Here is a 13,356-nt window from a genome sequence, read left to right on the forward strand (position 1 = left end):
ACTGTGCCCAGGGAATGAATGACTTCTAAAAATGTACAGCCATCCCTGGTCACGGTTGTCCAAAGAGACTGAGAACAGACATCTTTGCTCATCTTTCTTTCTTGGCTGCTTTTTTCTCATTAGCCATTTTCTGAAGCACAGGAAGACTGGTATACTCAGTGTGCTTGATGGAACAGAATAAAAATGCCACCAAAAAGGAAAAAAAAAAAAAAAGAAAGAAAAAAAAAAGAAAGAGAGATTTAAACCCTTTGTGACTTCTTTGATCCACTGCATCACTTATAGCTCTTCCATTTCGAAGTGTGTATTGAAGCTGTTTGCCATGGACGCATGCTCAAAGATCCGCGTCAGGCTTGGTTTCAGCAGCTCCACCGAATGACAGGAGAGGTGCTGTGCGGTGTCGCTCTTCAGGGACATGATCTGGTCGGCCCCCGGATCCCGCCTGTCATAGTACAGAGCCCACAGCAAGGTAATAGTGAGGATCATGGCCAGAATCTGCGTTACTCCAATGGAGATCCCCAGAAATCGCAGCACTTGCAATTGCTTCGTTCCCCTCAGAAACGTGTACATTTTTTTACCGCAGCCCTATAAAGCAAAATAGAAAAGAGAAATATTTACTCAACACTACTTGACCTGATGAGTTCCCAAATTTAGCTCATCCTAGCTAGTATCAGCTCCTCAAGATTTCTCTTGTCCCCTTCAAACAATATTTTGTAACTTTTTTGCCTACTTCTTTATCGCTGTCATCTCAAACTCAATGCAATCTTTATTCTTTTATATACTTACAAAAATCCTGCATATAACAAGATCCAACAGATCTATGGTACACCCTTCTATTCAAAATCTTTCAGAATTCTTTCAGATGAGTTCTTATCACCTTCACTGACTTTTAAACTCAACTATTTAGCCAAAGTTTAAAAGGCTTTAAATCCTCTTAATCATTGTATTTATTTCCTTAATTTGCAGACCTTTAGGTCTATTGATTATTTTCATGTGTAGTGTTTTTTTTTTCCTAAAAAGAAAACCCCAATCCTAAGATAAAACAATATTTTAAGAAAGATCTATAGACCTATATAACCTCATAATGTTTCTTTACACCTTTTATTTTTAGTGTTTTATCTAGACTCATTATATGCTGGTTTTATTAGTTCAGCAGAAAGTCCCTATGGAGTAGAAAAATCCCTACATCCCAGACTGTGTGAGCATGGAATATTTGTTAATGAAGGGCTCCTGACAAATGTCCAGGATGCAAAGAATATGAACATTTTTACTAAAGAAAAAAAAGTAGCAAGACTGTATCAAAGTAGCATTATTCCTCTTACTGGCAGCATTTCCTCAATAGAAAAGCACATTCATTTACAATTGACACCCTGAAAGCACCCCCTAACTATTCCAACACTATACACTAAAAATTAACCAAATTCATTTGTGCTCTAAATGTAGAAATTTCTCTGTGTTCTTTTTTTTTGCAATAGCTTTGTATTAAGAACCATTTTTATCTTGCATCTTGTGCAGCACTAAGAAATTTAATGCCATTGCACAGTAATTTCTCAATGCCTTTGAAAAGTTTTATGGCTATTTGCTCAGAGAAAAGAAAAAAATGAATCCAAGTCATTGTGACTGGGAGGCAACAAGGAAGCCGGTATTATGGAAAATTACAGGAAATGTCCCCGTTTAAAAAATAACTTAGTTTAACGGAATTCGACGCTTTTTGCCCCTCCTACATAGCATCACAGGATACTGCAGTGACACCAAGGAACCACTGGCAGTGGAAGCTCTCCACGACAAGGGAGGTCACAGTTCCGATGTGACACAAATACCAAAATTCTAGGCGTGGTAGTTTGAAAATCTCCCATTGAAAAATCCTGCCCCCTGCCCCTCTACGAGTTTCACTCCGCTCTGTCCCCACGTTTTCCCTCTGGCTGTTATGCCAGTGGTGAATGTTCAGATACCTGAGCTTGAAAAATCACATCACAGCATTTTTGCCTTATTTTGTTCCACTAACCCTTGTGAGAGCAGCTGTAACTAGGCGCCTGCACCACGTTCTGCACAAACGCAGGCAGGGGGCTGGGCCCTGTTCCAAAGGGCTACAGTCTGTGCGCTGTATTTGGAAGATGCTCACATACATCATCTCTCCGACCCATAGTGCAGGTGCAAACCCAAAGTAATTACTCTCGCCGGAAAAGGTCTGGTGGATATAAATTATGCTGCATTTCTAGAAATGGAAATTTAGAAAGAGTGGTTGCTCTTCGAGTACTCAGCACTTTCCGAACTGTCAGCACATGGCTCCACAGCTTGCCCACATGGCCAACTCGTTACTGCACAAGGCGCTCCAGGAGAGCTCCTAAGCCCTTGTAAAGCAGCAAGGATCCACGAGAAGAGACTGGCTCTGCAAACTGGGGCACAACAGAGGCAACTATACTGCTTGCTGCTCATAGGTGCCATCCTTCAGTCTTGAAAAGAATAAAGCTTTGAAAAGTGGACCTCCAGCTCCTTTAACAAATGCTTATTCCCTATGCTAAACTTTACAGGACAGAAATTAAAGGTACATGCAGACACCAATGAAAAATTCCGAGCAATAATCTGGACAGGAAAATGATAAGGATTACAAAAAGGCATCAGTCTCAGCTTCAGGCATCAGGAACCCACCAAGAAGGGCACTATTTTTCAAATGTCACTTCCATGCTTCCTTACTACATATTTCTTGTAGCCTTTTTATGACAAGTAAGTAGCTGATCAAAGTGACAGAAACTGAAGTCAGGACATGACAGAGTGCACATTTTGATCACAGCAAAATTCGCAATACTCAACACTGTTTCAAATGAAAGTCCTGAATATATCAAGAATATATCAATTTATTCTTACCTTGCACACAATATTTTCGCTAAAAGCAACAGATTCTCATTTAGGATCTAAACGAAATTAATGTACTATATAATGATTGTGTAAGTTAATGTCTTCGCAGTATTCATCATACCAGTGTATGATTCCTTAGATATTAACAGAGTTTACCCATAGAATAAGATCCAAATTTTGATTCTTTTAAAATCAGGAAAGAAAACCAAAACAATGTAGCAAAAGCTACTAAACTAAACTTAATGAGGAATAAAAAATATCTTGTTGGCATCTCTTTTTTTTTTTCTTGAACTCAAAGATGTTGTTGCAATTATATTGCTTTCAAAACTTGCTTTTAATTATACAGAAATCATATGCTTTTTAATACTTTTGATAATTCTAAGGGATTAAGGTACCTGCTGGTCACAATTTAGAAAAGCTCAATCTCAGCAGTATTCAAATTTAGTTCCATCTGTTGCCTAGAGGAAACATCCATTAACAGACATCTATAACATTAATGCCTACACTTCCTGTAGTACAGACACATAACTAAGACAAATTACGCCTGATCTGTATAGACTGCCTCCCTCCACTTAATGATGTTCTTACAATTCTGCTCTAATGCACATTCAAAATCAACTTCAAAAATGAGAAATAGCCAACCATTTCTGTTATTTTCACATTCATACATTTTATTTCTGCTAGTTGGTAGCCTGCAATTAAAGAGTGTATAAATATACACTCTTGTAGCATCATATCTTATATAAGGCACTAAAAGCTTTAACACCATCAACAGATCTGCTCCTTATGTATAGTCAAAAATATATTAGAAAACAATAGAAAAGGATATGTAAAATTCAATTCTGATTTTTCTAAAGATGGCAACTCCTACCATTTTTTTAATTAGTCTACAAGTCCTAATTTTAATACTGGTAGAAATGCCCTTGTGCTCAGACCTCCTATGTCACACTGGCATCTTATACATGTCTTGTGACCACTATCTTTCGAAAGCTAATGTATTTTATGAAGTGCAAATAAAAGCAGTCCACAAAGATTAATTTATTTTAAAAAAGCTTTCAAAATCCAGCTAGTACAACAAGATTCCTTTCAAATGATAGTCTGAGACAGACCTATAAATAAGCCATTCCTCTTACAACAAAAATAGTATCTATAGACAATTATGACTTAGAATAATGAAAGCTCAGAGATTCCAATGGAAAATTACTGCAAACCTGCAACAAATCAACTGTGTCAATCTCAGCCAACAAACCAAATTTCAGTTTTCTGAAGTACTGGAAAGAATTTTTTTTAAGTACTAGAGAGGACTTGCGAGGAATTTACATAAGCCAACTTTAGCCTAGCAAGACTAATCTCTAGACTCCACTTGAACCAGACAGTGACAGACTATGTGTGCTTGTTTTGAAACATTTTCTAAAGAAGCTTTTCTTATTTTTTTTCTCCAAAGCTAAAGTCAGACAGACTAGTCTTGCAAGTTTGTTTAGTGTGGTATTCATAAATTCTACAGCAAGCATACTGTACAAGCTTGTAAAACAAACTTGCACGCAAGCACCATAGGAAAAAAAAGAAACTGCCAAATGAATATTGTTCATACCTCACAGAAACCAACACGGTATTTTTGTGGCTGGTGAAACAGTTCCTCTTTGGAACTGATTCTGCACTAAACAACAACAACGAAAAAAATTACTAGGAGCTGAATCATTTTAACATGTTCTGGGGCATGGTGGAGGAAGAACTTCAGATTACTCTCCAGGTATCTTTGAGGAAAAATACACAGGCAGCTTTCCTATCAAGTGAGTAATTGTACAGTTTTTTGCTTTACTAAATCATCATCTTCGGCTATCAGTTTTCTCCAAGTAGAAGCCAATGGAATCGCAAACATGAAGTGGGTAGAGATCTGCTTTCCTGGCATATGGCTATGGAATAAAGGGTTAGCAGAAAGAAGAGATATTTATCTGTAGTTTTCTCAAGATCAAGTCATGCCAGCGGCGTGACCTGATAAATATTGCTCCCCAAGTATGCACTTACTGAGGTAAAAATTAGGTTATTAGGTTTCTATTGAGTGAGGATGGCTTATGTACTCTCATCTCCTCGTATAAGCAGGAGAGATACTTAGGGCAGATGACGACCTTCTTTAGTTTCCATAAATTTGCTCTGCAGTCTCTAAGGCAGAGCTGGAGGGTGGTTCATGGGATCACTGGCATGGCATCACAAAATATATACATACATATAAATATATATATACATATATATATATATATATATAATATTGTAGGGTAGAGTACTTTCTTCAAATAGATGCCAATGCCTGGCAGGTGCTAGGAGTGAGTGGTCTGGCTGTACCATTCAGAGATGACACTTCTCTGTGGTATAACCAGTGCTGCATGCCTTGCCATCACGTGAGAGAAGTTCTCCAGTTATCTGACTGAAAGAAAACAACTTGTGCAATGGTCTTTATGACTCCCTACCACAGCCTGGCCTGCTGAGGCACCTGCCTTTTGGCAGCTCCGTCCTCTCTAGCTGAGGATGGATGCCTGCAAGTCCATACCAGATCAAATCATTTCTACTCTATCTGGCAGATTACTCTGTGTCAATGACATCACTTCTGCATATTGAACTACAGGGCCAGCTACTAAAATAAAATATACTTACAAGCAGCCTACAGGCAAACACTTAGGAGGCTCAGAAAAGTGATCTCTGAAAATCACAGGCTCAGGAAAAGAGAGGTAGCATAACATTTGAAACTATTGCTTTAGTACTAGTCTGTGGTAAAAGGAATGGAATCCTTCCCCCCCCGCCTCTAGGAGTACATAAGTACACAAACATTTTCAGGAATTTTTAATAGCAAGAACAGTGAATTCTTCAGTCACATCTTCTGTAAGATGACAAACAAGACATGGTTGGAACAGTCTCCCAAGTAGCTCTGAAGTTGCCAGTACAACAGAAAAAACAAAAGTGGGACTGACACATCTCTTGATTTCAGGGCCATTCTACTACAGTGCATAAATCATTGCTTCCATTCATTCCACTGAGGCTCTTCTAGCAGTAATTTTACTTTCCCAGATTCAGGAACTTTTTTTTTTTTTTTTTTTTTTTTTCCCCCTACCTTGCTCTAAATTTCTAAGGCTGTTTGACTTTTCCGTCCTGCTAAAAATTCAGCCCCACAACAGGGGATCTATTTAGGTCTATCATTTGTGATGAGAAAACCACATGAGCCTCAGGCTACATGTTCTCTTCTTCACCAGCTGAAAAGCACTGCTTTGGGTAGCAATTACATCTGAGGGGGCAGGTGCATGTGCATGATGAGATTCGCATTTACATGGTTAATCTCTCTTACACAGCATTCTGTAAAGCTGTAGTTTTCAGAATTCCAGAATTCTTAGCATTTCTGATTATTTAAGGAAACTAATTTACCTGTGTTTTTTCCTCATATTTGAGAACGTATTTTCAGCTTGACTGATCCAGCTGTTACCACTTGTATGCAAGTTCAGCACCGTGACAAAACATGGACTTAATTCACTGTTAAAACTTTTGCACACGAGCCTCATCAGAACTTCTAATACCAAAGAACACACAAAATGTTGTAGAGAGTTTGCTTTTTATGTTTATTTGCAGTTTTAACCTTTTCTCAGAGATAAATACAGTAGAACAGTAACTCTTAAAAGCCACTCTAACATACACCACCACGTTACAAAACTATTTTTGAATATCCCATACATTTTCTGATCTAGAAACATAGCAGAATTTAGCAAAACTCCTAAGATTCACAAGAAGTTTCAAATACTCTAAATGCCGTTATTCCTTGGAAAAGAGTTGTTATTCCTGTTATTCCTTGAAAAACAGTTGATATTCCTGTTATTCCGATCACAATATATCACATTCATCCAGCATGCTTAAGAACAAAAACATAATTTGAACTACACTGAACTGTTTGTTTGTTTTTAACTAGGGGAATACTCTTTTCCCAATTCTACCACACTGGATCCATCAACCACGCGGTCACTTCACACACTATGTAGCTGAGCTATAGAATTTCATGATGCAAGATCTACTAGATACTAGAAAGAAACCAAAAAGTTCCAAAAATAACCAGATTTTTTTTTCCCTAAGAGAAAACCCAAAACATTAGCTCTTGTTCAGGAGTTCCCGGATCTGCAAAAAGGACCAAGGCCAAGACATCATCCTGGGAAGTTCTATAATACATTCCTACCCTTTTCCAGACATTGTGGTTATTTTGACCGTTGGTCATTCTGATACTACATGCACAATTAAAAGTCTTCAGATGTCTGTCAGCATCAAAACAATCATAATGGGCGTAAAATAGTGTGCAAAGCAGACTTTAGACAAAGTTTTCACAGCAATGGTTAAGGGTTTTAGTAGAGAACACATTTTCTTGCTTTTAGTTTTCACCCTACAAACAACAGTGATTTGCTATAGCTATCTCCTTAGCTGCTTAGGATTCAAATAGGTCCTCTCTTGGTTTTAAGGCTTTTTGAAGTTAAGTTTGATAACGTAATAAGAGAGAAAGAACATTTTCCCCCAGAGCTTCTAAGCGTGCTCATGGTGCGGTAACTGGAACACCTGCCTCCTCACAAAACCCTGTTAACAAGAGGGTTCCTTTCTCTCTGTAGCCCTCATTAGCAAAGGACAGCAGAATTGCTCCTAGTTTGGTAAGTGTGAGACTGGGCAACGTACAAACGAATCATGCATCTTCCTATTCTGACCTGAATATTGAGGGAATGTGGCCACTTTAATACTGGCAAGACCACACCACTAGTCAAGTAACGAAGAGGTCACCAAATTCTTAACCCTTGAGATGATACCAGACTTCTGGCTTCAGTTTAGTTACATGAGAACTGGAAACAGCTCGATTTTCACATTTGCAATTGCAAGCATTAAATATCCTCTCTCATCTTTGATTTACTGCAGCCCTTCAGAAAAAAAAAATGCATCAAGAGATCTGAGAATCAGAGTATCTTTCTCAATACACACTCTCCTAATTTTCAACGTGCACCTCCAGATGATTTTCTAGTTGGGAACAGGGTGCACAGGGTGTACTTCAGAGGGGCTATCTCTGAAGGTCTTTATTAGTAAATGATGAGTTTTGAACATAACTGTCTCCAGAACACTGCACAAAGCCTTCAGAAATACCCATGCTTTTCTTCTTACCTCCTGATAAAGGTCACTGAGATCCTCTTGATGAGCTTGCTTCGAACATCCTGGAAACTCCCTGACACAACAGGAGTCAGGAGGCCAATCCATCTCTGTCATTTCCAGCCAGTCTGTGAAGTATACCACCCCACAACATTTAAACTGCAAAGGAAGGATTAGCCAGGATCAACAATAATGCCATTTCTTCATAAGAGAAGGTCAAAACAGAATAGGTTTTCATTAAAAATTTCCAGAATATTCAAAGAGGACCAAAAACGCCCATTAGAACTTCCACACATTGTTCAGCTGTGCCTGGACATAAGAAGTGACTGAAGAAAAGAATGAAGACATAAGGAACACAGGATCCAACGCACACATCAGAAGTCAATATTACTCTATCCTTTGGATCTCTACTACTCCCTTATATTACAATCCACAGAAATTCTCCTATCCTATAATCCTGCACCATTATTTCAAGGGATGCATGCTAATCTAATGTGAAAAGACAACAACAAAAAGCTACATACTTGGCTTCAGCAACTGTCAAGAGAAGATTAAGGTCTTAGAAAGGAGTATTCCTGCAAGGCTGAAATAGACTATGAACAAATGTATTAAAGAGAAATAAATGAGAACAAGAATACAACAGAGACGCAGGGAGACGAAAGGGAGGGAAAAAAATAGTGAGCAAAAAAGAACAGAAGTCATAAATCCTGAAAAGAAAAAAAAAATAGAAAACTGGAAGAGAGTATCACAGTACAATAAATGTTACAACAGAATCAATCATAAATATAGGAACACTAGCTGCAAAGCAGATGAGCCATAATTGGCTATAAAACCCACCAAGAGTAACAACCTGTCTTCATTCCTGAAAAGCACACCAAGAGATTTAAAGCCAAATGACCACCCTATCATATTCCTAGCTGCATCCACACCAGAGAGAGCTCAAGCAGCTATGCCAGATTTTTTTCCTGAAAGGGATAGGGAGGCAATACGTCTGAAAAAAAGGTCTTCCTGCAGGAACAAAGCAGTGTTGCCTGTCCAAACGTCCCCTGGTATCAGCCTCGGGGTTCATAACTCATCCCCTGGTTCCCCTGACCTGTGCACTTCACAGTGTGTGCCTCACCTGCCCACGTCCCTGGCACAGCCCAACACATCCCTGCTCAAACACCAGGTCTGCACACACCAGGTCTCACACTGCCACTCCTCTTACAAATCTCACCTCTTCCTTCTTTTAATTTTTGCCATGGGTCAAATGTATCTCTGTTTTTTTTGTTTGTTTGTTTTTTGTTTTGTTCTTTATAGAGTCCAAATTCTCATCAAGTTACAATACAGGAATATCAAGCTTTTATTCCCCATTATAACTGTAAAGACAACTTCATTAAAGACAACCTCATTTTTTTTAATTACTGATTTTTTCCATTTTTTTCCTTCATGATTTCAATTAGCACCTCCTACCTTTATTTGCGTAGTCATAATTTCGATATTAGACAAGCAGGAGGGCAACTGAGTGTGTGCGTGTGTGTGTGGTGGGGTGCGGTGTGAGACATTTCCAGGTAGGCTGGATATTAAAAATATATGTCAGGATCACAGGTCCAGTATTTGAGTTATAAGTAGACAAAATAAAAATGACAAAGGCTGGTAAAACAGCCTGCCCAATTAAATTCATACTTTCCCAAAAATCATTCCTCTGCTCATCAATGGAACATAAGAAATTTAACGTACGCAAGTACTTTCCCCCACCCTGTCCTAGAAGGGATGGGCAGTGGTTTCTTTGGCCAGTGGTTTCTTTAGCAAAGTAGTTCAAGTTTTGTTATTAACACGCACTTCAAATCCAGATCTGTCTCAGGAGCAGTGTCCCAGTCTGATTTATCAAGCCATTAATATGTCATTACAATAACCAGAAGCATAAAAGGCAAGTTTTTAATCAACCTATATTTAAACCAAGATACAAGGGCAGCTCTAGCCAAGAAAATCAAGACCACTTGATTATATTACCTCAGGTAGAGAACAGACATAGACCTTCCAAATATGAAGAATTACTGGGTTTCGCATAGCACTTAAAGAGTCAGGGAAAATAAAAGGTTTCAGCTCATGAGGTCCTCACTCTTTCTTTCAAGGTTTTAATATAAATACAGACTAACCAAGTGTCGCCAGGAAATGTTTAAATAAACAGGAAATCTGTGCAACAATGATAGTTTTCAACATTTCAACAAGCACAGCACAATGACAGGCATTTAGAGAGTTCTCTTCCTGCACGTGAGTTATATTTGGAGTTAATGGGTTTTACCTTGGGCAATTTCATGTTTTTGTAACATAGTACTTCATTCTTTAAAAACAGTTCCGAATTTCAGCAGGCCACAGGGCAAAGCTGTGAATACATAAGTCAGCTTTTTGGTTTATTCTTTTCCCTGGTCAAAGGAAATAACATTCCCTGATTACTTTCTGAAGCCACAGCCAAAAAGCCTGTTTCGGCATCTTCTTCGAAGCTTCCTTTCCCATTCACTTGGGCATAGCACCATATCTTAGATATGGCAGCTCTGCTACAGGAAACTAACAAAGCATACAGGAATGAGAGCACAGTTTAATACTAAAATAGCATACAAAAATGTTCATTTTATCCACAATTTTTAATTCTATACATGATATTCTTAATGCAATAATATAGACTGTTGGTGTCCTATCATCACCGGCAAAGGAAAATAAAATGGTAATAATGTAATTGCATTTTATTTATTTGGGAATTATTAGTGACATATGCAAACAAAGATCGTTAATACGCTTTAAATATGTGCTTTAATTAGTCTCTAACTAGATACAGACATTCTGTCTCTTGAATTGAACTGCTAGATCCTCCAATAATACTAAAATTTATATGTCTACTTGACTGCATGTAAATCAGCTATTTAGGCTGTCATGACGAAATACTACTTCACTTCCAACAACTGTATGTACAATATGTATTTTTTGAGGTGTAATCTTTAAAGAAAAAGATTAGAGAGGAAGAGGGATGCACATGCACTTACCAGCATTAGCTGGCATGTTCTAGGAATAATAGATGTAAGTTTTAAGAAAAGGAGGGACCTTCAAAGTCATAAAGATGTATGGAATTCTCAGATCTCACAAAAGCTGAAGAGAGAGACATCAAGCAGTCTAACAGATATCATCACTACTTAGGCTTTCATTAAACTTGCATTTCTTTTTCACTAAAATATAAATTTTTCCCTTAACAGATAAATACCACTTACTGAAGAGACACTAGTTCTCAAACTAGCTGTCTTCTTACCTCCCTCTGAAAGAAATTCCAAGCATGGGTAAGCCACTGGTATCTAGGTAGACCATAATTGGTCATCCTGGCTTTCAGAGTGATCATATCAGACCACTGCACAGGAACCTGAAACAAAGAATGAAAAGCAATTCATCCAGTAGAACTCAGTTCATAAACACCTTGGTTGCCTTCTGGCTCCAAAACCATTATTTTTACCTATTCAGAGATCTATTACAGGGTGATGAGTAAAATATCTACATATTCCAACTACAGAGAGTAAGTGCTTTTGTTCCTAAAACTTCATGAATGCTTATTCAAGCAGCAGGAAAAATTTATCATCAGACTTGCTTACAGATAAACATACACTGGGAAAAGGGCTGTTTTGTTCTTCAAAGATTCAGAGATTTGGGGGTAAAATTTGATTCATCATTAGACTTGTTTCAGCATGTAACTTGTACTCCAGAACAGAAAAGCTCCATCCAGGTGAGCAGGGATGGAGTTCATCTGCCCCAGTTTAGAAATATGGCCTGTAGCTAAGTGAAGATAATCACTCAAACTGCCTTTGGTCAAACAAACAAACAAACAAACAAAAAATAGAGCACGAATCATTCCCTTAAAGTCTCAAATCCACTTATTTGTCTAAGGTTACAAACTCAGATTTAAACATCTCATTTTTAAATATATAAAGTTGGGATGAATTCTGCTTGGAAGAGTCTTTTCACTGGCTTGAAGGCCTTGACTGTCCAGCACACAGGTAACCTGAATGTGTCCTATTTCAGTATCTTCCTCAAGAACAGTAGAAAGTGTTAAAGTGTGTTTTTTTTTTCCTCTCTAAATATGGCTACTCCAGAATAAGGAGCTGGCTCTCTCTTGTGTCAAACCTATGACCCTCAGTTAGGAATGTGTTAGAAACAATGTAAGCAGGGGCTGTGGCACTGGGCATGCCACGCAGTTAAGAGTGAAGATAAGAAACTGGCTTCTGTTCAAGCAGGGCAACTTTCAGTCTGACAAACTAAAACAAGGAGTTAACACTTTATATTTACCCTTCTAGGCACGCATACCATTCCTGATGAATTTCGCCTTGTACTCATCAGCTTTTAGTAGTCATGGTGAAAGAAATCACTATTGCAATATCAGCTTTCACTTGGAGGCTGGGGGAGCCAAGTGACTCTAACAGCTAGAGCTTAGCTATCCAATTCAATCTGGAACTAACAGTAACAACATTCTGTGTATGCAATAAATGTAATTTAAGTAAACAAATTATCACAATAATTGCCAAGGAGCTTGGTCCTTGTTGTGCTAGATGCTCTACAAAAACTCAGGCACGATGCCTGCCTGAATGACCTCTCAAACCAAGTAAGAATATTTAATATTTCACTCCTGCTGGGTAAGTTATACTGCAATTTTCATCTACTGGTAAAACCTCGTATATCATATTAATAACAACTGAGAAATTTAACACAGCTCCTACATAGCAGAACTTCTATATCCTATACTTTATGGCTTTGACCTCACAATCGCCAACATGAAAAATATATGTTAATAGTACAGTACTAAAAATATTTAAGAAAACGGTATCACAGACTATTCCTACTTCAAACATTTACATTCATCGCTATGATAAAATGATTTGCTTTTGTACTCAACGCACTTCTCTTTACACCGCGTTGAAAGCTAGCACTTTGCTTTCTTTGGATAACACTCGATATCACTGCACTTCAGCTTGTATTTGCTAGACTTCTTTTTTATTATCTTATTTGAGTTGAATAAGGGCCAAGGTTATGCACGTAACACAAGGCGTCCACCTTTTCTATGAAAACAATGAAAGCAGAAAAAAAAAAATCAACGCAAAAAAGTGAGAGAAGGAAATTAAAAGCAGAGCATGGCAAATTAAAATCCACTGTGAAAAGATTATTTGAATTCTGGAGCTAAGAAGGGATGTTAGTATCTGCATCTTTGTCTACTACAGTGTCACGGTGTCAAACTGAATACTTCAGATCACCTACCAAGTAACCTCCTGTCAACGCACGCATGTATTATTGTGCACTAATACATGATCTTCTGCAAAGCTGTGTTTGCTGTTCAGACCA

At 38.0% G+C, this 13,356-nt stretch overlaps 1 protein-coding gene across 2 annotated transcripts in view; it reads right to left on the reverse strand.

Moving 5' to 3' along the window:
• Nucleotides 1–236: 236 nt before the first annotated feature.
• The window catches only part of TSPAN12 (tetraspanin 12), a 45,703-nt gene continuing 32,583 nt past the window's right edge, over nt 237–13,356 (reverse strand). For both annotated transcript variants that reach the window (XM_088523885.1, XM_088523874.1), the window contains 3 exons: nt 11,285–11,392; nt 8,020–8,163; nt 237–582 (listed from right to left, as the gene is read on the reverse strand). In XM_088523885.1, coding sequence (XP_088380011.1) covers nt 277–582; nt 8,020–8,163; nt 11,285–11,392 — 558 coding nt within the window. In that variant the 3' untranslated portion in view covers nt 237–276. The remainder of the gene's footprint in view (nt 583–8,019; nt 8,164–11,284; nt 11,393–13,356) is intronic.

This window comes from Tinamus guttatus, unplaced genomic scaffold (genome assembly GCF_059628265.1).
Source record: "Tinamus guttatus ecotype Peru unplaced genomic scaffold, ASM5962826v1 Tinamus_guttatus_pri_ptg000018l, whole genome shotgun sequence".
In the NCBI taxonomy this organism is placed as follows: Eukaryota; Metazoa; Chordata; class Aves; order Tinamiformes; family Tinamidae; genus Tinamus; species Tinamus guttatus.